This window comes from Amblyomma maculatum, chromosome 1, assembly GCF_055883805.1.
Source record: "Amblyomma maculatum isolate TAMU_Amacu chromosome 1, ASM5588380v1, whole genome shotgun sequence".
Taxonomy (NCBI): Eukaryota; Metazoa; Arthropoda; class Arachnida; order Ixodida; family Ixodidae; genus Amblyomma; species Amblyomma maculatum.
In genome coordinates, this window is record NC_139344.1 from 290,396,666 (window position 1) to 290,421,559 (window position 24,894).

Sequence of the window (24,894 nt, forward strand, 5' to 3'; positions counted from 1 at the left end):
GTGCTGACACTCTGAAATTCACTATGGTCATTCTTGAATAGTTACCCTAGGGCAATATGAAGCCATTTTTTTAAATTTTTTGCTGAAAATTTTTAGTACAGCCCCAAAATTAGCATTACCAATTAGGCCTACATTAACCAAATTTTAATTGTTTATCATGAATTCTAGACACAATATCTTGAAAAAATGGGATTGTATATCAAAATGGTTTACATTGGTCCCTTAGGACAGGCCTGGAGAATTTGCAAAATGTGCTGACACTCTGAAATTCACTATGGTCATTCTTGAATAGTTACCCTAGGGCAATATGAAGCCATTTTTTTAAATTTTTTGCTGAAAATTTTTAGTACAGCCCCAAAATTAGCATTACCAATTAGGCCTACATTAACCAAATTTTAATTGTTTATCATGAATTCTAGACACAATATCTTGAAAAAATGGGATTGTCTTACTCTCAAAAATTCATAAAAAAGTTTGACAATTGGTTCCTGAAGTACGGCTGTCCTAAAAAAAATTGATTTTGAGAAAAAGACTCCAGAAGGTTGAGAGAATGGCAACGTTTTTGTTTGTCAAGATATCTTAATGAATTTTAAGGTAGGCTCATAGCATGCACATTTGAATGACTGCACTAGCCGACCGAATTTTCGGACTCCAGTAGTTCTGATTTGCGCGATATTTCAAACTTCATTCAGGAACTGTCATGCTTCGCAAACGATATTTCGGACCCTATAGTGTCCAAAAGTCAAATTTTTCTAACCAAATTTGGCACCAGCAATACTGTGCAGATTTTTTTGCTGAAGGTTCTTTTTTTCGGCATGACATCGACACGAGCAGGCATTTTTGTCACAAACAACCGTTTTGTGCGGCCGTACTAACTCTCTGTTTACTGTTGCCATTTGAGGCAGTGAGGGAATGCTCATCGTTGTCATCGCGGTAGCCTACAAAGAGCGCACAGTTAGACTTAAAATTGAATGTGCATGAGCATCATTCGCCGCATCTCACTCCAACGGATGCTGCCCACTGTTTCCACTGCTCAAGGTGGAATGGGGTGGTGGGGAGGGTGCATTTATAGCATTTATAGCATTTATAGGAGGGTGCAGTTATAGCAATAGCAAAGTGCGGTTGCGCCACGGTGCGTCATGAAGCGGCATGAGCATGTCGAAAGCGTGACTGGCTAAGATATTCTAACTGGAGGGTTAGAAGGGGTTACATCAAGCAGGATCTGTTCCTGCGGGGCACCACTGCGCATGCTGTGACCGCCTTGAGCGAGTTGCATGCTTCCTGATGGCGTGCACGCCTGCCGCGTCGGCATCAGTCAGCACGCGCACACTAGCAGCCACGTCCGCCTTGTCGCGTCACGCTAGCATGTGTGCCTGGGTAGCACGTGGAAGCGGATCGGAGTAGCAGATCGTGCTATTGCTATAACTCCATATTATCGACATATAAATGAAACGTGGAGAACGGCGCAGTTTGTAATTTGTAAAGGTTTTTTTTCGCAGGAAAGTGATTTCTTTTCAAATTGAGCTCTTTTTTGGACTGTTCGATTATTCAGACTATTTCCCAGGTCCCATCAAGTCCGAAAACACGGGCAGCAACTGTACTAAATTTCATAGAGCTGTGCAGGCTGGTTCTCAAGTTGCAGGAGTATATGCCATATGGGTCACATGGGTCCTTCATACCAGGCCTGGAGAATTTGCTCAATGTGTTGGCATTTCTGGAATTTCTCAATAGGTATCACAGGGCAAGACAAGGACCTTTTTTTCTAAATTTTCTTGCTTTCTAAGTTCCATTGTAGCTGATGCTAGGACGCTGCAGGCATCAATGCTGTCGTTGGCCGCACGCTTTGCCATGTGGACGGCTTTTATAGAATTCTTTTGTGCATCGAACGCGTGTCTATCACATTTTGAGGCATCACGAGCGACCACACAATGATTGACATGTTGCACGAAACTGTTCGGAGAGCACGGTGAGAGATTGTAAAGACAGTGATAGCAAAAATGACGAAAGGTGAAGAGAAGACAATGCACGAAGCACTAAGACAGCTAATGAGAGCAAAGAGCCGAAGCAGGTGATGTGCGGGGGCAGCCGGCAGAGACCATTGCGTTGGCACGCGCAGCAGCCAATAGCAATCGCCCGATTCCCCGCATTCTCGCTGATCACGCGCTTTGTCCAATTGCAGCCTTGAATTTGATCACAGGAAACTCGAAAGCCGCTGCGAGGTTCCCAATTGAAAGTGAGCCACTCCTCGATCATACCATCGTCGCCGATGGTGGAAAAAGGAGACACAAGAATTCACAAACAAAACAAGGCCAAGATGGCAGCGTTTTATTCAGCAGGAGAAGAATGGCGGGCGTTTGAAGTTTCGGTATTTTCGGCGCTTTCTCGCAGGTTTGGAGCTACCGTAGCTTGCTATATAAGTAATTTCTGGTATTTATATCATTGGTAACTACCGAAAGGGTAGTTTATAAAACATACTACCAGAGTACATAATCTTGCAGAAATCTACTGCTTCGTGGTTTTCAAAGGTCCCCTCTAAAGGAGACCTGGAACCACCCTTTGAGTGAACTGACTAAGCACTTGTGTTTTGTTATTTATTTTTATTTATTTATACAGTACTGCAGGCCTCATTGCAGCCCAGACAGGAAGGTCATACAAAGTACAGAGTAATTACATCAGCAGACGAAAAAAAAAAGGACCAAATTAATAGTGTACAGAATACCAATGCAGCCTACCAGCTGCGAGGACAAAATGGGTAAAAAGAACACTCGCACTTGTAACAAAACTATTCCCAAAACGAAAAGCGAACAATAAATGTACAAATGAACCATCAGTACAGTTTAAGCAATGAGAAGGAATATAACACAAAGATCAATTTGAGTAATAACTAATTCACAAGAAAATGAAATCAGGTGCATCAGTCATGGCCAGGCGGTACCTAGACTGTTGCTTGAAATTTGCTATTGCCTCACGATTAAGATGAAGCCATTCTTGAATAATACTTAATGGCACTACTTTTGTCACATGTGGTGAATGCGTTGTGTCCAGCTGTAGCCTCTGGCAAGTGATGTTGGCACTGATTGGTTGGTAGGTTGGCCCCACCAAGTTTCCCAAAAGAAATGATGATGGAGTAATCGATGTGGATGCACACATTTTATTTGGGAAAGTGATAGCAACACCTGTTTTTGTTCTTTCTGGCTCGTCACAGCGGCATTTTCGGTTAGAATAGATGAAGGTTAGCTCTTCGGTTCGCGACGTTAACCGAAAAGGTGGTGGCATCCAACTGAAAGTGCGCGTAGGTGCAGGAGTGTGAATAGAGTACCAGCTGTCCCGATTTAACACCGTACCGATTAAATAGGCAGCATCAACCTACATGTACCAACCGACGATGCAGCAGCGTACTGTAGTCCCGTCTCCCGTCTCGTCTTTGCCGCATCGACCATTTGTGCGGCGTGTTGATAATTAAATGGAAAGTGCGTCAAAAAAAGTTTGCCCTCAGCTTCATCGCGAAAGTACACAAATTCGCACCACTTAAGTGCAACACCGGATGCCGTCAGGTTACCGCAGAGATGCCGTCCGCGGGCGCTGCGGCTGACGGCACTTCGGTCATGCGCTGCTCTCTGCTCGTCGTTAGGCCTTGTTTATTTTGCATCGAAGCCACGACGGACGGCGTTTTGGAATCACCCGCTTTGCTGCTTCTGCACTCTGGTCATGCGCTGCTCTCTGCTCGTCGTTAGGCCTTGTTTATTTTGCATCGAAGCCACGACGGACGACGTTTTGGAATCACCCGCTTTGCTGCTTCTCTAGCGTAGTCGCTCGCGTGCTCTTGTGCGTGATTCTTACGTGTAGCTGCGGAAATCGGTGACAACCTGCGCTGCTAAACTGCATGTACCGAGCTGCTTTGCTGATGTTTTGCGCCGTCGATTCTAGCTCTGCCGATGTGTCACGCTATGCATTGGCACTTCCTAAAAGATGTGCGTCCGACTGAAAGTGCACGTCGGTGCAGGAGTGCAAACAGAGCATAAGCTGGTCCGAGTCAACACCGTACCGATTAAAAAGGCAGCATCAACCTTCGTGTACCGACTGACGGCGCAGCAGCATACTCTAGTCCCGTTTCGTCTTGGCAGCATCGACCATTTTTGCGGCGTGTTGATAAATGAAACATGCGTCAAAAAAGGTCTGCCCTCGGCTTCATCGCGAAAGTACACAAAATCGCGCCGCTTAAGTGCAGCACCGGATGCCGCCATAGTTACCGCAGAGATGCCGTCCGCGGGCGCTGCGGCCAACGGCACTCCGATCGTGCGCTGCTCCCTGGTCGTTGCTAGGCCTTGTTTATTTGCATTGAAGCCATGGCGGACGGCGTTTTCGAATCGCCCGCTTCGCTGCTTCTTTAGCATAGCCACTCGTATGCTCCTGTGTGCGATTCTTGCGTGTAGCTGGTGTAGCTGGTGTAGCTGCAAAAATCAGTGACAACCTGCGCTGCCGAACTGAATGTGCCGAGCTGCTTTGCTGATGTTTTGCGCTGTCGATTTTGGCTCGGACGATGCGTACACATGAGGCAAAACACATGTGCACATTACGCATTGGCACTTCCTTAACGATGTGCGAAAGGACTAAAAAAAAAGAAACGCTACACTATCCTTTTTGCTAATCTCAATTCTTAAGATTCGCAGAAGAATAATTCGTGCTCACCTGTCATATCCGATATCCAAACTCTGTAGCAATCATCAGTCCGTACTCTCGTCGGTAATACACGTATACATTCCATTCGTTAATTATGCACAAGAGATGCCTCTCGCCGACCATAATGAAAGCGCTCCTGGCTAAAAACGACGACATGTTTGCTTGCGGTCAACTCGCATGCTCGATTGTCTGCTAGCATCCATGCAGAGTCGATGCTATCGCGTCAAATCTGCGAGGTGTCACCGGCCGCCGTTGATCAAACCGCAGAAGATGGCACCAAAGCTATTGCCACCGGAGACTGACCCTAGCAGCACGAGAGAACTTGTAGAAAGCCGTGCTCGGCGCTTTGTGGGCGGGGCCAGCGGGGCAAATTTCCCGAGCTGTTTTCTTTGTTTTTTTCTGGTGTCTTCGATTGTAGAGTTGAGGTGAGCGAGGAGGAGCGTAATTTTTAATCGCCGATATCTCCGGTGTTAATGAAGCTAGCTAAAACATTCTTGCGGTGAATTGACTTGTGAGGGAGTACCTATCTCTACCGATTTGCTGTACCTCATTTTAGGCATTGCATGACCCCTTTTAAGCTTACGTTAAAGCTTAGATTATCGAATGGCACCGCAAAAACTGGCAAGGACTATTTGCATTGTGGTTAATTTATAGGCCGACAAATTGGACAATCGTTGCCTGCTTTTTACATGCAAACAGTGTGACAATAACTGATTTTTGCATTTCCATCACTGCTTTTATTGCGCAAAAAGCAAAACTCCTTTTAAAGCCCTCCCTGGCATCCTTCACTGTACAGTGCAGTGGCTCAGTGGTTAGGACGCTCGACTACTGAGCCGAGTGATCTGGGTTTGATCTCGGCCATGAGACTTTTGAAGCGAAACAAAAGTCAGTCATATGTTTGGGATGTTTGTGTACTTTTAAGAACCCCATGTGGTCAAAATTACTCGGAGCTGTCCACTAAGGCATTCCTTAAGTCGCTTTGGGAGGTTAAGTCCCATAACCCATTTTACTAGTATTTTTTGCTGGATGCTTGCTCTGCCCACTTAGTCTTGCGTCTGTCTTGTGTTTTAGCACAATTTGTCGTTTAGTAAACCATAAGCCATTCTGCCACGCCCAGGCAGTGTCACAAAAAGTGGCATCACAGCCTCTCTTCTCGCAGAGGTTTTTAATTTTACGGGTTGCGAAAACTTCCATGTATCAAAAAATGGCAGTCCGATTTGGCCAAAATTCCGGTGTTCAAGGGATGTGGTGATGCCTGCATTCACAGATGTTAACTGTCCAAGTTACAAACTTTGAGATTGTTGATAAAAGCACGACCACTTGAAAGCCATTTGAAAACTTGCAGTATAAAAAATGCATAAACTAACAGTCCATCAGGCAAATTAAGCGTTAAAAGAATAAAAGTGACAGCAAGAGATAGTATTTATTGTCTGCCTCTAGAGGATGCCATTATCCATAAACATCCAAAAAGTGCCTTCTATAGTTAGTCACCTTTTGATGACATTTTCTAACTCCTCTTGCACTGCAGATTCCAAGCTGCTTTTTTGCAATGTCAATGACGACAGGTTTTTGCTGGCATAGTTTCATTCTCATACTCTATTCTAATGATTTTAGAGGATTTTTCCCAAAAATCAGGTGCTAGTAGCGAAACATTAAAAAGCTGATTTTATTTACTGTTATCATTCATCAGGAGCGTAATGCAGGATGGTTTACCTGTGGCTCATCGTTAATAGCTGCTGTTATATGTTGTGTCCTTCTGATAGATGTGCAAATATTTAAGTTTCAAATTAGGCCTTAATTAAAACAGTTTACCGATATAATCTTTCACTCAATAAATTTATTACTGATCCCATTAATGGCTACTGGTACTGTTCATGGAACTTAGCATAGCGAGGCTTTTTTGCTCTGAGATAGCTTTGAGGCCTTTTCCCTAGGCACGCTAAGGGATTATGCTGGTTCATTGGTGTGCACTTGTTTTAATGCGAAAGCATTACTTCGCTATGTTCAAAGATTTTTGTCCGCAGCAGTTGTGAGTAATTGAGAAGTGGTAGAAGTTAATGAGTGGTGTCAATCGATAGAGGTTGACGTATTGTTGTGTACAGAAAAATAATTAGGCCAATAAGTTAAGTAATTCATCTAGAGGCAAACAATGTAAAAGTTGTCCGCAGCATTTGTAACTGAGAAGTGGTAGAGGTTAATGAGTGATGTCAGTCGATATAGAGTGACGTAATGTGTCCGGAAAAATAATTAGGTCAATAAATTATTTAGGTAATTAATTAGAGGCCAAAATGTAAAAGTTGTCCGCAGCAGTTGTGAGAGCTGAGAAGGGGTTGAGGTTAATGAGTGGTGTCAATCCATAGAGGGTAACGTAATGTGTCTGGAAAAATAATTAGGGAAATAAGTTAATTAGGTAATTAATTGGAGGCAAAACATGCAAAATCCTGTCCGCAGTAGTTGTAATTGAGAAGTGGTAGAGGTTAATGAGTGGTGTCAATCGATAGAGGGTGACGTAATGTTGTGTCTGAGAAAATATTTAGGCCAATAAGTTAATTCAGTTCAGTTCAGTCGTTCTGTCGTGCCCGACTCTTCGTGGCCCTATGGACCATATCACGCCACACTTTCCGGTCTTTCACTATCTTCCTAACATCACATAACTTCATCTTCAGCGCCTCGAGGATGCCATCTAACCACCTAGTTTGCTGCCTACCCCTTCTCCGGCGACCCTCAACCTTTCCCAACATCAAATCTTTCTCCAGCAGCTCCTCTCTTCTCATCAGATGACCAAAGTAGCTGAGCTTTAACTTTAGAATTTGGCCCTCCAATGAGCAGTCAGGGTTTATGGTCGACAATATCGACTGATTTGATCTTCTGGCAGTCCAAGGAACTCTCAAGAGTCTCCGCCAGCACCACAATTCAAACGCGTCAATTCTTCGGCGGTCATCCTTCTTCACAGTCCAACTCTCGCATCCATACAACACAACTGGAAAGACCATAGCACGAGTTATACGGATCTTGGTTGGGAGACTAATTTCTCTGCTCTTTACTAGGCGGTGAAGGCTAACCATGGCTCTCTTTCCCAGAAGCAGGCGTCTCATAATTTCATGGCTGCAGTCTCCTTCCGGGGTAATCTTGGAGCCCAAGAAGAGAAAATCTGTCACAGCTTCTACTTCTTGTCCCTTGATGCTCCAGGACTTGATAGGGCAAGACGCCATGATCTTTGTCTTTTTAATGTTCAGTTTAAGCCCAATCTTCTCACTCTCTTCTTACACGCGCATCAGAAATCTCTTTTGTTCCACTTTACTTTCTGCCATTAAAGTGGTATCATCCGTATATCTAAGGTTGTTGATACGTTTCCCAGCAATCTTCACTCCAGCTTAAGACTCGTCCAGACCGGCCTTCCTCATGATGCACTCAGCATATAGACCGTTTACAGCGAGTAGTTCCACTCTTTCCTAACAGATGGCGCCACTAGGACGGCCGTCACTGCTGGCCTTCGGAACTATTCGGCGCGCAGTGCTAACTGCTGCTGTGTATCTTGTATAAGAATACCAGCTGACTTTTAAACAACGCTGCTTTGATGCAGGTGTCATCTGTATTGTCGAAGTATTCTGCGAGGAAGTAGAGCTAATGACCCTGTTGTTTATTGGCGGAAGAACAGAAGACGCTTTCTACATAAGGTGCACATCATTGCCTAAGCAACCGTTTTTCTGGGAGATGTATCACGAGTTCATGTTCCTTTCTGGGACAAGAAAGCGCCTGTGAATTGCAGAGAATGGCTATACCTCACGCCCCAGCTCGTTTTAGCACCGGCACTAGCCATGGGAATGCGAGAACTACCCTGACGTTTTCTAAGGAATTGGTTATTGAGTCTTTGCACTGCTGCCAAGTTTTTTTTCGCAGGGCGTTAAGAGGTACCTTGACGTTGCTATTAATGTCTATGCAGTTATACGAATTGATTGCGCAGAGAAGGAAAGTTAGTGTGGGCATGTAAGTGAATCTGTTTACTTTAATTAGGTACTATTCCCTAGGATATGCGGGATCGAATCTCGGCCTCGGCGGCTGCTTTTCGCTGGAGCCAAAAACCCAGGCGCCCGTGTTTTGTGCGATATCAGTGCACATCTAAGAACCCCAATGAGATGGGAATTTACGCAGTCCTCCACTCATAGCCTTAGTCGCTTTGGGATGTAACACCGCACAAACAAAACCAAATTTTAATTAGACAAGTACTGCTGAAATACATGTAATAACTGCTGCTTTTATGAAACAAATGCACGGGCCAATGATGAAATTTACCATGATAAGAATTTTTTATATCCCCGCTTGCTTGTGCTGCTTACTGTGCGTTCTGAATTCCGGTAGAGTTTCCAGTCACCTTCGCCCGAGCGCAGGTGAACGCCGCTGAGCGCCTGATGCGGCCTTCAAGCAGCGTAATAGTATTTTGAAGCCGGGACGTTTACAGGAGATAAAATTATATCTTATCAATTGTCGGGGATTACACGCGCATCCATATTGAGCAGTAAGTATTGTGCACAATGTTAAATGAACATTCATAATGCGTCTCAGCCAGCATAGTCTGAGCATGCGTTCGCCCTTTGCGCAAGAAAATTAAAAAAAAAAAAATAAGTTTGAGGGAATAATCAGTTTGTAATCTATTCCGTTTTACAGAAAGTCACGTTTTCCACAAAGAGCACTAGAGAGGGAATTGATAAAAAAGCAAAACAAAAAACCGAGTCGACGGCTGATGGGTTTGTCGAAACGTTCTAGCCAATCCGGACATTTAGGAGGACGCAATAAATGAACTACGTGGTTAATCTAAACATTTTTTAGCACCTACACATACTATAGGCATTCACATGAAGTTTATTGCCTGTCTACAAGCTCGTTGTCCCCAGCGAAAGCTGGTGCGCCGCACCGTGCAGCCGAGTACCAGCGTGCCGGAAGCCGTCAAACCAGAAGGCCAGAAGGCCGGCGATGGCGGAAGGGTCACATGATCAAATATGGCAGCGCCCATGCGCTCGCGCTGTAAAGGGTCTATAGGTTAAATAGGCAGGGCGACAGTATGCAGCTCTGTCTCACTTCGTTCTCAATCGGAAACCAATCAGTAAGACCATGCCCAGTTCTGACTGTGGCCTCTTGCCCTTCATATAGGTTCCTGAGGAGACAGGTGAGGTGAATTGGAACTCCCATCTCATGGACAGCTTACCACAATCTGCTGTGATCTACGCAGTCAAACGCTTTCGCATAATCAATAAAGCAGAAGCAGATGGGTTTCTGGAACTCTCTTGCTTTTTTTTCATGATCCAGCGAAGGTTGGCAATCTGGTCTCTAGTTCCTCTGCACTTGCGAAACCCAGCTTTCATGTCCGGAAGCTTCCGATCCACATACTGCTGCAGCCTACCTTGAAGGATTTTCAACCTCACCTTGCTAGCATGCGAAATAAGCGTGATCGTGCGGTAGTTGGAACAATTTTTGGCACTGCCTTTCTTTGGAATGGGGATGTAAACTGACCACCTCTTCCAATCCTGTGGCCACTGCAGGGCTGTCCAAATTTGCTGACATAATGTATACAGAACGTTAACAACGTCATGATTGAGGTCTTGAAGCAAATCAGCTGGAAAGCCATCAATTCCGCTAGCTTTGTTCTTAGCAAGGCTAGCTAAGGCCCATTCAACTTCACTCTTCAGGATGCCCGGCTCGAGATCAGTAATCACAACCGTCTTAAGTTCGGTTTGCACATCCAGGTCCTTCTTGTACAGTTCTGTGTATTCCTGCCACTTCTTCTTTTTCTCTGAGGCTTCAGTGAGGTCCTTGCCTCGTTTCTCCTTTATCATGCCTAGCTTAGCACAGAAGCTTCCTTTGATATCTTTGATTGTCTTATACAGAGCTCTTGTGTTCCTTAATTGGCTGTTGTCCTCAACTGCTTGGTACTGTATGTTCAGGAAGGCATTCTTATCTCTCCTTGCTGTTTTCTGAAAATCCGCATTGAGAACCTTGTATCTTTCTCTTCCCCCCATAACTTTCGCCATCCTCCTTTCCTCAGCTATCTGAAGCCTCTTCAGATAACCAGTTTGCTTTCTTGCATTTCTTTTGCTTTGGAACTACCTTAGTAGCAACTTCTTGTATTATATCACGAACATCAGTCCACATCTCTTCAGGCTCTCTGTCTTCTAGATCTAATTCTTGAAATTGATTCCTCACTTCCACAGCATATTCTGATAGAATTTGATCCAGATCATACCTGAAAGGCCTTCTAGTTTTCGGTGTTTTTCTCAATCGAAGCTTAATTTTGGCAACAAGAAACTGATGATCGGTGCCACAATCGGCCCCAGGCCTTGTTTTTACTGCTTGTATAGCGCTTCTCCATGTCTGCCGGCAAAGAATATAATCGATCTGATTCCTGTACAGACCGTCCGGTAAAGTCCATGTGTACAGGCGCCTCTTGTGCTGTTGAAAATGAGTATTCGCTATGGTCAGGTTGTTTTCTTGACAAAACTCTACTAGCCTCTGCCCAGCTTCATTTGGCTCACCAAGACCAAACTTGCCTGTAATTCCGGATATTTCTTCACTCCCGACCTTAGCATTCCAGTCTCCTATGAGAAAAACGACATCTGATGATGGAGTGCGGTCTAAAAGGCATTGCAGGTCCGCATAAAATCTCTCAACGTCAGTTTCTTCAGCAGTAGCGGTTGGTGCATAGACTTGGATAACTGTTATGTTGAAAGGGTGACCTTGGATCCGAAGTGAAATCATTCAGTTGTTTTTGGGGTTGTACCCTAGCACTGCTCTGCCCTTCTGTTTACTATGAGAGCGACCCCATTCCTTCTCTTGGATTCGTGCCGACAATAAAAGACATAATGGTAGCCGGAGTTAAAGTCTCCCATTCCGGTCCACTTGAGCTCGCTGATACCCAAGATATCGATTAGGTAATTAATTGGAGGCAGAACACGCAAAATTGTGTCCGCAGCAGTTGTGAGTAATTGAGAAGTGGTAGAGGGTAATGAGTGGTGTCAATCGATAGAGGTTGACGTAATGTTGTGTCCAAGAAAATAATTAGGCCATTAAGATTATTAGATAAATAATTAGGGGCAAAAAATGTAAAAATTTTCTGCAACAGTTGTAACTGAGAAGTAGTAGAGGTCAGTGAGTGGTGTCAATTTATAGAGGGTGACATAATGTTGTGTCCGAAAAAATAATAAGGGCATTAAGATAATTGGGTAAATAATTAGAGGCAGAACAAGCAAAATGGTGTCCGCAGCGGTTGTAATTAAGTGGTAGAAGTTAATGAGTGGTGTCAATCGATAGAGGTTGACGTAATGTGTCCGCAGAAATAATTAGGCCAATAAATTAATTAGAGGCAAAAAATGTAAAAGTTGTAACTGAGAAGTGGTAGCGGTTAATGAGTGGTGTCAATCGATATAGAGTGATGCAATGTTGTGTCTGGAAAATAATTATGCCAATAAGGTAATTAGGTAATTAGAGGCCAAAAATGTAAAAGTCTGCAGCAGTTGTGAGTAACTGAGAAGTGGTAGAGGTTAATGAGTGGTTTCAACCGATAGAGGGTAATGTAATGTTGTGTCCAGGAAATAATTAGGCTAACTAATAAGTTAATTAGGTAATAATTGGAGACAAAACATGCAAAATCCTGTCCGCAGCAGTTTTGAGTAATTGAGAAGTGGTAGAGGTTAATGAGTGGTGTCAATCGATAGAGGGTGACATAATGTCTGAAAAAATAATTAGGCCAATAAGTTAGGTAATTAGAGGCAAAAAATGTAAAAGTTGTCCACAGCAGTTGTAACTGAGAAGTGGTAGAGGTTAATAAGTGATGTCAATCGATATAGAGTGACGTAATGTTGTGTCCAGAAAAATAGTTAGGCCAATAAGTTATTAGGTAATTAACTAGAGGCCAAAAATGTAAAAGTGGTCTGCAGCAGTTGTAACTGAGAAGTGGTGGAGGTTAATGAGTGGTGTCAATCGATAGAGGGTGACGTAATGTTTTGTTTGGAAAAATAATAAGGTAATTAGGTAAATACTTAGAGGCAAAGCATGCAAAATTGTGTCCGCAGCAGTTGTGAGTAATTGAGAAGTGGTAGAGGTTAATGAGTGGTGTCAATCGATAGAGGGTGACGTAATGTTGTGTCTGACAAAGTAGTTAGGCCAATAAGTTAACTCTTTCCCTACCGTGGGCAAAATAGCCGTTGGGGGGGTTGTCACGGGACTCTGGCTCTGCTCTCAGAACTGGATGCCCCGCCGCGAGCTCTGACCACAGCCGTGGCCGTGAAGAACGACGCACCGAGGCATACATAGCCAGTGGGCCAAGTTGTTTATTGGGAGTGCCCAATTCTCATCCTCGGTGACTCATCCTCCGCCGAGATGACAGGGGAAGGGGAAGGAGGAACCGCCCAGTGCGCTACGCCAGTTCTCTCATCCCCGCCCCCTCCGCCACAGCTTCGGGGGAAGGATGCCAGAAGGGGAAATTTGAGGGCTTCTTGTGAAAGAGATGGAGAAGGAATTCACTGTGTTGTGCGGGTGAGGGGAATGATGAATTCCCACACCCTTCCTCCCTTAATCGTGACCTCCACCTGTGCGCCGTTTTCCCCTTTGAAGCTGCACGGCTCAACCCTCAGCAGGTTTATGCCGCAGGACAGGAGTCGGGACTCGGGTTGGTAAACTCTGCCTCTGGCGCCGCGGCCACAGACAGGACGATCACCCTTACGTCGGGCTGGCTCCGCGTGCAGGCCGCACATTGGACTGGTGCAGCTGAAGTCCTTGCCACTGTCGTCATGAGGATGAAGAGGGGGGCGAAGTCCGCTCGCCCGCCATCTGGTCGCGGGTCACCGGCACGCCCTTAGTGCGCTGATCGCCTATGACTGCGCCGACTCCCCGTTGGTCGTAAATCAGGGCAGCAGGCTCCGTCCCTTCGTGTACAGGAACCACTCTGGCCTGCGTATCTACACTGGCCGGGTTCTTCGGGACTCTTCTCCAGCCAGGGTTGAACCGGCGTACTTGAGTCTGGGAAATCCCAGACGTCTGGAGAGATCAGAGTGCACTGGTATCTCCTCGCCCTCCCATTCATTAGTTATTCGGTTGAGCTCGAATGCAAGCTGCTCCAAGAACATCTGTAAGCTGGCGCAGCAGCCACAAGGCACGCTATCTAAAAATCGCCTTTGCCGCTCTCGCCGCCTGAGCTGAAACGGCGTGGCCCGTACGTGCATCTGGAGTACCGGTGTCGTAAATAAGGCCAGTCGGCGGGCTCGGTCCCTCTGAACGAGCTCAGCACAGGCTTCGCGTAAAGGAACGTCGCCGGCTTGTGTATCGACACGTGCCGGATAACTTCACACAAGACCTCTTGTTAGCTTGCTATTGACATTCAGAGATGCGCCTCCCTTCAGCACTGTAACATCGTGGAAAGGACTGCCTCCTCTTATATCCGCTCGCGCGAACCACCGCGCCTGGCATTTGTCCGTCTTCAGCTCAAGCTGCACAAGCAGCCGATGCTGCTGGCGCTGCTCTGAGGGTGATTTCACGCTCGAAGTACCCCCCTTTCAGCAGTCGCGCTGACTGAGGGTGTTGTAGCCATGCTCATGGAGTAGATGTGCACGGGATCTCACATGCGCAGCATTTGACAATCCTTCAGCGATTTCGCTGCTTGCGTGACTGCATGTGCGTGGCATTATTCCCGTTGTCGCAGCAACTGAGCTGGCTTCGGGTTTGGCAGCGATGTCCTTTGAAACCGCTCTCGGGATCGCTGCCTACGCGCTGTTCAGCGCATGCAGTGTCCGCTTCTACAGTCACTTTCACTGGAAAATACTGTTTCAGCTTGCAGCCGCGAAACAATCTCAGCAACCCCTAACTGTCCCACCCATCTGGGCGCACGACTCATCCGCGATCTCGCGGTCACGTTTCTGAGTGCGTAATCATAGCTAGCTATCTGACTTGCAATGTTCTTACCGCGGCTGCTGTTAGCCTTCCCATTGGCATTGGCCATAATCTGACGCAATCGCTTTGTCTAGTCGTCTACATCTGCCGGGACCTTTTTGTTCATGCGCAGAGCTAAGGAAATGGCGTGCCAGTGCAGCATTCCAGTAGCTATGCGATTTCGCATATTCACCCTAGAGCGGCTTTATATTTCGATCTCTGCGCTCGCTCCTTTGCGAATAACGGCTTTCCTGCCCTCATCTGAGGCGTCATATTGCCTAGCATGTATTGCAGCAAAGCCTAATCATAGACCAGCAGGTAGTCTCCAACTCACTCGTAGCAATACCAGCTGCACTAGAGTTAATGCCAATCACAGTACAAGTGGTCTCACAGCGCAATTTGGCCTGAATTGTCGCAGGGTTCTGTCTCTTCAATAAGACTTGTGATGCTCTTATGACAAAAAAAAAAAAAAAAGAAAAACTAGCTTTTCTGCTAACCCCTGACAGCTCTTAACTGCTGAACGTAAGCTTGAGTGGGCGTCTCCACGCTTACGAAATGCACGTGCTCTGGAGGCTTCCGCTGCGACCTCCTTCCGCAAATTTGGTGTACCACCGTTCCTAGTGACAACGTACCTGCGACCATAATTAACACTCCCTTTCCGAACGGCATCTGGCTGCCCGTGAACTGACCTGCCAAATTCGAGGGACCTTGGCTCTCGACTCTCCTGAGCGGCTGAACTTTGAACCTGTGCTCGGCGCGCTTCAGCAGTGTTCTCACCCGCATTTTCTGCCGTACAGACTGCGCGGGTTTGAGCCAACGGGCAAAACGGACTTGCCGCATCGGCAGTTCTGGGCAGGGTGGACAAATGGGCACTTTACCGTGAGCAGGACCAACAGGCCTGCTTTCCCGAGTGGATGTAAAGGGTAGCGTAGACAACTGGCAGTAGCTTGACAAGTAGCTCAGGATCTTGAAAATGATTCGATCGGCGGACCAAACCTGCGATTTTACTCGAGGCGTATCGCAATGGCGGTTGGAAGCCCCTGACATCGGGCTAGACATTGCATACTGACCAGAGAGAGAAAACTTTATTTCAAAAAGAAAAAGAAAAAAAAGGGGGGGGGGGGAAATGAGTGGAGTCTTCATTTCAAGACCCCAGTGGCTTGGGCTGCCGCTCTTGCCTGAGTTACCAGCCTACGTTGGGTCTCCAGATCAGAGCATAGTAGAGTGGCCTCCCACTGCCCCTCCGAATGGGGCATGTTTATGTCAGCAGGTTTGGGGCCAGGATCGCCCAGCTGACTTCGGATGACTTATTGCATGGAATTCCACCAGTCTTCGTTTGCTAGGCTCCCCAACTGGACTGCCAGTGGGGCCCCACGTTGGGCGCCATTTTGTGGGGGTTCTTACAGGGCTCCGGCTCCGCTCTGAGAGCCGAAGCCACACCGCTAGCTCTGACTATAGCCGTGGCCGTGAAGAACGACACACCAAGGCACAGCCTGCGGGCCAAACTGTTTATTGGGAACGCGCAATGTTCTTCCTCAGTGTCATAGTAGCATCCGCGCGCTCCGGCAAAGCGGTGTCGTCTCTCTGGATGCAGATGCTGTCCGCCGAGATGAGATAGAGGGGAGTTCCAGTTCTCTCATCCCCTAGTCCAACGCCAGTTCTCTCATCCCCCGCACCCTCCGCCAGAGCTCCGGGGGAAGGATACTAGGAGGGGAAAGATGAGGGCTCCCCGTGAAAGAGAGAGAGAGGGCGTTTTCCGCATTGTGCCGGCGAGTGAAATGTGGAATTCTCACATCATTTTCTGTAGGTTTCAGTAGATTCTTTTTCTGTAAAAGCTATCATGTCTAAAATTTTATGCAATAAACGAAAAGAAAGCTAATTAGATTCGCTTTTTAAGCATACAACTTTGAATCTGAAGTTGTGGGTTGTAACACACAATATAATTTCCCAAAAACCAGATTTTAGAAAAAGAAAATAACAAACTTGACAACATGCACTTGTAAATGGAACGACAAAACATTTACAAATTTTTCAAGATATAGAGAATGCAGAGCACTATATTGGCCACTCCCTGTGAAAAAATAACTGTTCACTATTGCATAGTTTTCTTGATGCATAATGCGCAATCGACGAGGGCCGCTTCAGAGCGCCATGCCGAAATGGATACCCAGTTCTCTTCTTGGGCAGAACGCCACTCCCTGTAGTGCGGGAGGCAAGATATCGTGCTCAAATGTTGACACCGATGATACCAACAACACAAACACAACATCCAGAGCCGTCCCAGACGCATGCAAAACAGGCCAACAATGTGTAGCCGCCGATGTTCCGGGATGGTTTCCATCGTCATCGGGGTCGGAACTGAATTCTGATGATTAGGGAGCATCTTCAGAGTCACTGCTGCTTGGGTCATCGATAAAATCGATCATAGACAGTGTGGAATCGTCGGATGTTTCTAAGCGCGCGTCGTCCATGCGGGTGCCGCCATTCTTGCATGGGACTCCGAAGCTGCCGCATCCTCGAAGCGCGTTCATAAATACACGCCTCCCAGGAAAAGATGTAAAGAGTAACAAAGTCGAAGCTTCAGTTACCCGACTACATGCCAGATGGTGTAGTGTGTCGTGAGCGACGCGGAAAGGTTCAAAATTTGCATGCGAAGTCATTGTTAGCAGGCGGGAGTGCGGCCAGCGGTGTTCTGGGCTGGTTTCTGTCGTCATTGGGGTTGGAACTGAAATCTGATGGTTATTGGTAGCATCTTCAGGCTCGCTTTTGCTTGGGTCATCGGATCGTAGGTAGTGCGGAGTTGTCAGATTAGCGACGTTTCGAAGCGCACACCGTCGATGCGGATGCCGCCATTTCCGCATGCGACTCTGATGCTGCTGCGTGTTCGTTGCGTGCTCTAAAATAGCCGCCTCCTGAGAAAAATGTAAACAGTATCAAAATCAAAACTTCAGTTATCCGACTACAGTCGCCGACCGATTATTCAGACCTTACGGGGACCGCCGAAAAATCCGAATAAACAGGAGTCCGAAAAAACAAAATCAGAAGAAAAAAAACTATTTCTATACACTGGCATGCCCTATGCACTTATTCAGGCCCCGCAATTGGCTGGAAAAAATCGTGAATATGCTGCTGAACGCTCCTCTGTTTGCGAGCAATCAGATCGGCTTGAATCTCGGAAAGGGTCGTGCTGTCACTGTAGGCAGCTGCAAGCATCGTCACTGCATTCACAAGGTTCGCGTGCGACGGCAGCGGAACACGGGGTGCGTCATCAGGGGGGACAGCAGACACCTGATGAATTTTCTCGTCATCGTCCAGCTCCGCGCATGTGAGTGCTGCACTGTCGGCATTTGAAAAGTTCTCAAAGGTGACTGCGTCTGGGATCGCCCTGCCGCCACTGCGCAAGTCTTGCAGCACATGTTCGGCATCTGTGGGAAGCATGTCTGACAGGAGATCCTGGGCCGCCGCATCCGCTTCACCAACTCCAACAAATCCAGCATGCCGAAAGCAGTTTCGGAGTGTGGCTGCAGTCACTGCCTTCCAGGCATCAGCAAGCATGCTGATCGCCGACAGCAGAGCTACAGCATACTGCTTGCCGGCGTCAATGCACAGAACCATGCGGCTCAGCAAGCGTGCTCTGTATAGCACCTTCAAATTTTTAATCACACCCTGGTCCATGGGTTGAAGGACGCTCGTTGTGTTTGGTGGCAGGAATTCCAACTGAATGGATTCCAGGCCATCAATGTGGCCATGTGCACCGCCATTGTCCACAAAGAGTAACACCTTGCGATTTTGGGCCCTGAATTCCCGGTCCAGCTTGCGTACATAGGCAGCGAAAAGATTCTGCGTAATCCAAGCCTTCGAATTGGCTTCATACCACATGGGCGATGTTTTTACCCCCTTGAAGCATCTCGGGCTCTTTGATTTCCCAATCACAAGAATCGGGAGCTTTTCGTTTCCCGACATGTTGCTGCCAACCATCACTCTGACCCGGTCTTTGCTATGCCTTCCGCCGTGGCAGGGGTCGCCAGACACGGACAGTGTCTTCTCGGGTAACATCTTATCGCTTCTTAGCTGAATTACCCGGTGCTGACTGCCCCGATGTTGGCGCCATTCCCGTGTGCTTCGTTGGTCTCATTGCTAGGCGTACACAACACACAAGCAGCACAAGTAGAATGAACACTGCACACTATAACTGCACCGCACGCCGTCACAAAGAAGAAAGAAGAGACGACCGGGCCAGCGGCTACTGTATTTGACCTGGATTTGGATGGGCGAGACCGAAACTAGCCATTGTGCCGGAACACACAAAAACGATCATGATGAGCGGACTCCGCCCCTACCGCCACCTCGTGGGGTGGTAAGGAGGCTCATTCCAAAACAGAAATGGCGCTTCATGCTTCAGTCAGCGTCGGTGTGGGTAGCTGCTGTCGATCGTGTTGGCTCGAGTAGGGTCCGAAAAATCAAATGAGAGGTTTTGAAACGTCCGAAATTTCGGTATTTGTTATGCATTACGGCCTATGGGAAGGGTGACAGTGCCGCAAAGCAGTCCGAATAATCGAGTATGTCCGAATTTTTGGAGTCCGAAGAATCAGTCGGCGCCTGTACACACTAGATAGTATTGTATGTCCATGAGTGACACGGATGGGTTCAAAATTGGCGTGCAAAGTCATCGTTAGCAGGCTAACGATGCTCAATGGGCGTGATAGGGAAAGTTAATTAGGTAATTTATTAGAGGCAAAAAATGTAAAAGTACAGGCGAAAATGGTCTCATTAGCTAATGGCTTGGCGCCACATTTGAATGTATCAAATACTAAAATAGGGAATTAAATCAGTCAATTAAGGTACGTCAAAGATGTGACGTCACGCAACCTGGAGTCGAGCCAAAAAAAGGCATAGGAAGGGATTAGCGCGCAATTTTAAAGTACCAAAGACTAAAGTAGGTAATTAAGGCAGTCAATTAGGGTGACGTCAAGTATGTGATGTCACGCAACCGCAAGTAGAACGGAAAAAGTGCATAGTAAGGGATCGGCACGCAATTCGAAAATACCGAAGACTAAAATGGGTAAAAAGAAGGGAATTAATATGACGTCAAAGATGTGTCACGCAACTGGAAGTAGAGCTGAAAAAGGGCATAGGAAGGGATTGGTGCCTAATTTGAAAGTACCAAAGACTAAAATGAGTAAACAGGAAGTGAATTAATGTGACGTAGAGGCTGTGACGTCACGCAACCGGAAGTAGAGCCGAAAAAGGGCATAGGAAGGGATTGGTGTGCAATTTGAAAGTACGAAAGACTAAAATGGGTAAACAAGAAGTGAATTAAGCAACTAGAAGCAACCAGAAGCAACCCACAGCAGCATTCGTGCTTTCGTATTACTCCAGCGCAGATTCTGTAGTGCTCTTTAATTTTTTGTGTGCTCCACAAGCAGCGTTTTGTTTCAATGTTTTCTCTGCAATTAAAAAGTGGCGTTACCTCTGTTTGTTCTATTACGCTTTGCTTGGTCAAACCTGATTGCCTCCACTGCCTTCCATGTAGACATGAATCAGGCTGACTTGTTGCAAATTACTTTTTCCTACTTTTTTCGGCGGGTGTGAAGGGAAAACCAGAATGAACCAAAAATGTTCTTTACCCCTGTATCAGATCAGATATTCGGGTCTTTTTTCTTGTCTGTAGCAGTTTTAGAAATTTCAAGGAAAGGAGATTGCATTTTGTTTTGCCTTCGCTTACTGTATACCTGTTTTCAGCTGGCACATGGGGCTGATTCAACAATGAAGAACCATGAAGGGCAGACACCTCTGGACATTGCTGCAGTATGTTTTTGCTTTTTAATCTCTCCTTCTCTGCAAAGTTGCTAGCCACTGCATTTAGTCAAATATAATAGTTTCTTTTTTAGAACTCTAGCATGAAATGTATCACTTGCAAAAAACCCGTTATTTTCGGATGAAGCCTCTCATGAAACCACCTGCCACAATCGATTGAATTAATTCATCATCTTTATCAAGCTGGCTGCATGGCAAATGCCTGTTATCCTGGTCCTGTTGGTTCTGGGTCAGTTGCACTGGAATTAACTAAATTAGGTGAATTCTGATCTAATTAATCAAAACCAGCGGTGCACAGGCTTAAGCCGGCCCGAAGGCCCGTACCCGGCCCTGTCCACACACTGAATGCACAGCATTTTCCCACCTTTCCTACCCGCCTCCTCGCCACTAACGAATTTTTGGTAGTTGTCAGTGACCGAGCAGAGGGGCCGCTTGTGAGCTTTGCATCACCGCTTTGGTAACACCAGCGCTGATGTTTAGGTATCTATTTCAAGATTCGTGCCACGCTCTTGTCTATCGCACGCCTCTGTTGTGACTTACTCCTGCCTCGACATGGCCTCGTTTGAAGCGGGATGTCGCTCAAAGCATCTGCGGTGAAAAAGTTTCCTCGTTTTTTTTTTTGTTGTGAAAATTTTACATGAAAGACACACGGTGAGCTAGGGGAGATCGCCATGTACATGGCCACAAAATCAAGCCCTTGTTTAGGTTTAGAGCTAATGCACTTTGGTCATCTGATGAGAAGAGAGGAGTAGCTGGAGAAAGATTTGATGTTGGGAAAGGTTGAGGGTCACCAAAGAAGGGGTAGGCAGCAAACTAGGTGGTTAGATGGCATCCTCGAGGCGCTGAAGATGAAGTTATGTGATGTTAGGAAGATAGTGAAAGACCGGAAAGTGTGGCGTGATATGGTCCATAGGGTCACGAAGAGTCTGACACGACTGAACTGAACTGAATGCACTTTTGGAGAAGCAAACAAGCTGCTTACCAAAAACCTGCTTTTCTATCAAAGAATGTGTTAGTGTTAGTCATTCCAGCCACAAGCTGTAGCATCAAAAGAAACTTGAGCGTTACCCGATTCATTTTCCAGGAATGCCGCAAAGCCTTCAATTTAATGGATAACCTTTGTTTTTGCACAATAATTCAATTCTGTACGTCCTGTGCTCCTATATATTCAGAAAATATGTCATTTCAAATGTAATAATTCAACATTTCAAGGTCCTGATAAACTTGTCATCCCAAAGTTTTCTTCTTTTTCATTGCTCCAACTAGAATTACTGCATGATGGGCCGGGCCCGAGACTTAAATCTAAGCACCGGGCTTAGTCCCTATCCGAGCCGGATCTGGCTCAAAATTTTGGCCCATGCACACCTCTATCAGCCTGCCATGGGGCAAAGGGGAGGGAATCCAACTTATGATGATTTGCACTGGTCGCTGTGGAGCACGTTTTCTTGCCCCGTAATGACGATTTCGAATTCCACTGATCGACCGGGATAGGTTGCGCGTATTCCGCTGGTTGTCTAGAGCAACTCGGGCTGCTCTAACTTGATCCGCTGACCAGAGTCAGATCTCGCCGGAAGTTCTAGCTGGTGATGTCGTCACTTCTGGAATTTTTGGCTATTTTTAGAGATTTCACAAATATCGGCAGAGGACACTGGGCATCACCGTTTTTTTTTGCGCTAATATACAGTGCGTCTATTGAAAAACGACTACAGGGTTAAAATTATGCGAAAGCAAGTTGCAAAGAACCGCACTACTGCCTGTGCATCAACTGCAACAATTTCGCCACTGGGATGCGATTTCAACTTGAGGAATTGGCCCAGCATTACTTCCGCCTCGCACTCTGCACGCTCCGCTGGTCGGCCAAGGGGGATTCACTCTGTAGCGGTTTAGGTCGCTCTAGTCGGGTTCGAGCACCCAGCGGAAATCGCCATATGAATGCTGTAGCAATTAGTGGAGGGAGAGAAAAGTACTGAAACTGCACACAGTTTTATACAGATGGCTTCAAGACAATCAAGCATGTTGGAAGTGCAGTAGTGCAAGAAAAATGGGAAAAAATAGTAAGACTACCTCAGTGTATGAACATTTTTACCGCTGAGTGTTATGCGCTTGCTATGGCAGTAAGAAAAATAGCCAATGGGAACATCACAAACAGTATTATTTACACTGACTCTCTAAGTGTCTTAACAGCCCTTCACCACAAAAATGCAGTTGCTCCACTACTTCGAGACATCATACATAATACAGTCGAACCCGGATATATCGAATTTTGGTTATATCGAACTCACGGAATATCCCCTTGAAGATCCCATGTAAAAGTATAGGAAAGCTGCGTCATATATCGAACTCAATTTCACCGGTCGTTTGATATATCGAACTTTGCACCACGCACTGGAAAGTGTGCCTTCCCCAAAGACGATCGCATCACCATCGGCCGTTTGCCGCGTGACGTTTTCAAGGCACGCGCGGAAGGAATGAGAGGGGACAGTTCCATGACGGCTGGTCTAGGGCAGCGCCATGCCATTCCCAAAAGGCGCGCGCATCTGCAGTTATCGTTGCCTGCACACCAGCACGTGAATGAACCAGAGAGAACCGTGGGAACGAGAGGGGAAAAAACGCGATGGAGCGAAGCGCAAGGGTGTGCCTATTCTTTTGCCAAGCTATCTCTCTCCTTCCTCTCTCCTGGCTTTCGTTCGCAGTAGCACACACCAAGCCAGCTCAGCCCGTTTTCAGACAGAAAGTCGGACGCTTTCTCCAGCGTGTGTTGCGAACCCTCTACACGTGGCGGCTGACGTGGCTATGGTGCCTGCAGACTTCATGAAGCGACAGATCTCTCTCTCTTTTTTCTTTTTTTTGTGAGAGTTGTTCGTTCTTACCGTAGCGTAAGATATGGCGGCTGCGGACATTAGGAATTGGCAGTTTTTCTTTTTTGTTTTTTGCGGGTGTCGTTTATTCTTGCATGTATGAATCAACGAAAGCACGCAGTCAGTTGCGATCATGACACCAGCTTTTAGAATTTTTCGCTTCAAACAGCATTTGCAGCTGTCACGCTTTGTTTGAGCTGCCGCGGTGGCTCGTACGGCAGAGGGACGCAGTTCCAACAAGTTGGAAATTTTTTGCTCTGTCACTGCCGCTCGTCACTGAGATCGCTAAATCGCCTGCATGTGAGCGAGCTGGCCTCAACGCTTTTTTTTTTTTCCAAATTCTTGGGTGCAAAAGTGGAGGGTGGGTATGATGTAAGTGGGTTGATTGCGCGACAAATACGGTATCATTTTTTCCGTCACAAGTGCCGTCACAAGCTGATTTTTATATATCGAATTATCGATATATCGAACTATTTCGCGATCGCCTTCGAGTTCGATATATCCGGGTTTGACTGTATTCAGTCTCATCCCATGATGTCCACAACCATAACTGGGCAAGGTTGGTCAAAAGTTAGGCTGCAGGGTCTGGCTTTCAGCAGTATATCCTGGCAGTTAAATTGACAGTAAAGATAGCTCAGAAGTGAAAATAATTCTCCTGGTACCTTCTCCAAAGATTTTGAGCTTTGGGGGATGTTATAGCTGCAGGCTATGTGGCCCAGGACTGTGTGACCAATAAGTGGCTGCACCATCTCTTTTGTATTGGATATTTAATTTGTGAGTTTGTTTTCTAGGAGTCAATGCTCTCACTTTAATTTTTTTTTCCTGTTTGCAGAAGCAGCCCTCGCAATACACTTGTGATTGCACTACGTTCAGGGAAATGAGGGATGGCTTCTCATTGTGCATCAGTAATGAGGGTTTTTCCATGCAGGCAGAAGATGTACGTTGCCTGCTGACGGATGCCATGCCACCACATGCTCTGCCTCCATCAGCTAAGGCCGCTGTATCAGCAGTACCTGTCCAACCTCAAAGTGCTTCCAGGTGTGTGCAGAAAGGATTGTAGGGAATTTACAGAATTGCAGCAGAGCACCGGAACAAGAGGACCAGCGTGGCAGGCTTCTCGAACTGGCCGTGCGTGCGCACCGAGCACGCGCCGTTCATCCTTATTTTCTTCTTTCACCAGCTGGGAACGCTGAGCCTAGCACCGCCACTTTACAGCGTTGCTGTGCGCTGCAGGGCCCCTCCACTCTGACAGAACAGCAAAGTATACGTGCCGACAGGGCATGGACGGGGATGCCTCGGCATTAGGCAGCTCGGCAGGTAAGCCAGCAACATCCGAGGGGAGCTCCTGTGGAGGTGCCTCCATGTATGCGGGTTTGAGGCGATCCAAGGAGACTACCTCTTCACGGCCATCCAGCAGGATAGTCGCTGACTTTGTGGTCTTGTTAAGGACGCGGTACAGGTTGTCGTGTGAGGGGGTAAGAGGTGCTTTTACAGCGTCTCGCCTTATAAAAACATGCGTCAAGGACGCAAGGTTTGAGTGCACAAAGATCTAATCGAGGCGGGACTGGGTGCAGGTGTTGAATGCAGTTCTGAAGGCGTTGAAGGTACTGCAGGGGCTGGGACG

The 24,894-nt window shown here is 46.7% G+C and overlaps 1 protein-coding gene across 1 annotated transcript in view; it reads left to right on the top strand.

Annotated features, from left to right (window-relative positions):
• Tnks (tankyrase) overlaps window positions 1–24,894 on the top strand; it is a 334,637-nt gene that overhangs the window by 213,685 nt on the left and 96,058 nt on the right. The window contains exons 19-20 of the mRNA XM_084591573.1: window positions 20,338–20,403; window positions 24,199–24,308. Of these exons, the coding sequence (XP_084447699.1) occupies window positions 20,338–20,403; window positions 24,199–24,308 (176 nt within the window). The remainder of the gene's footprint in view (window positions 1–20,337; window positions 20,404–24,198; window positions 24,309–24,894) is intronic.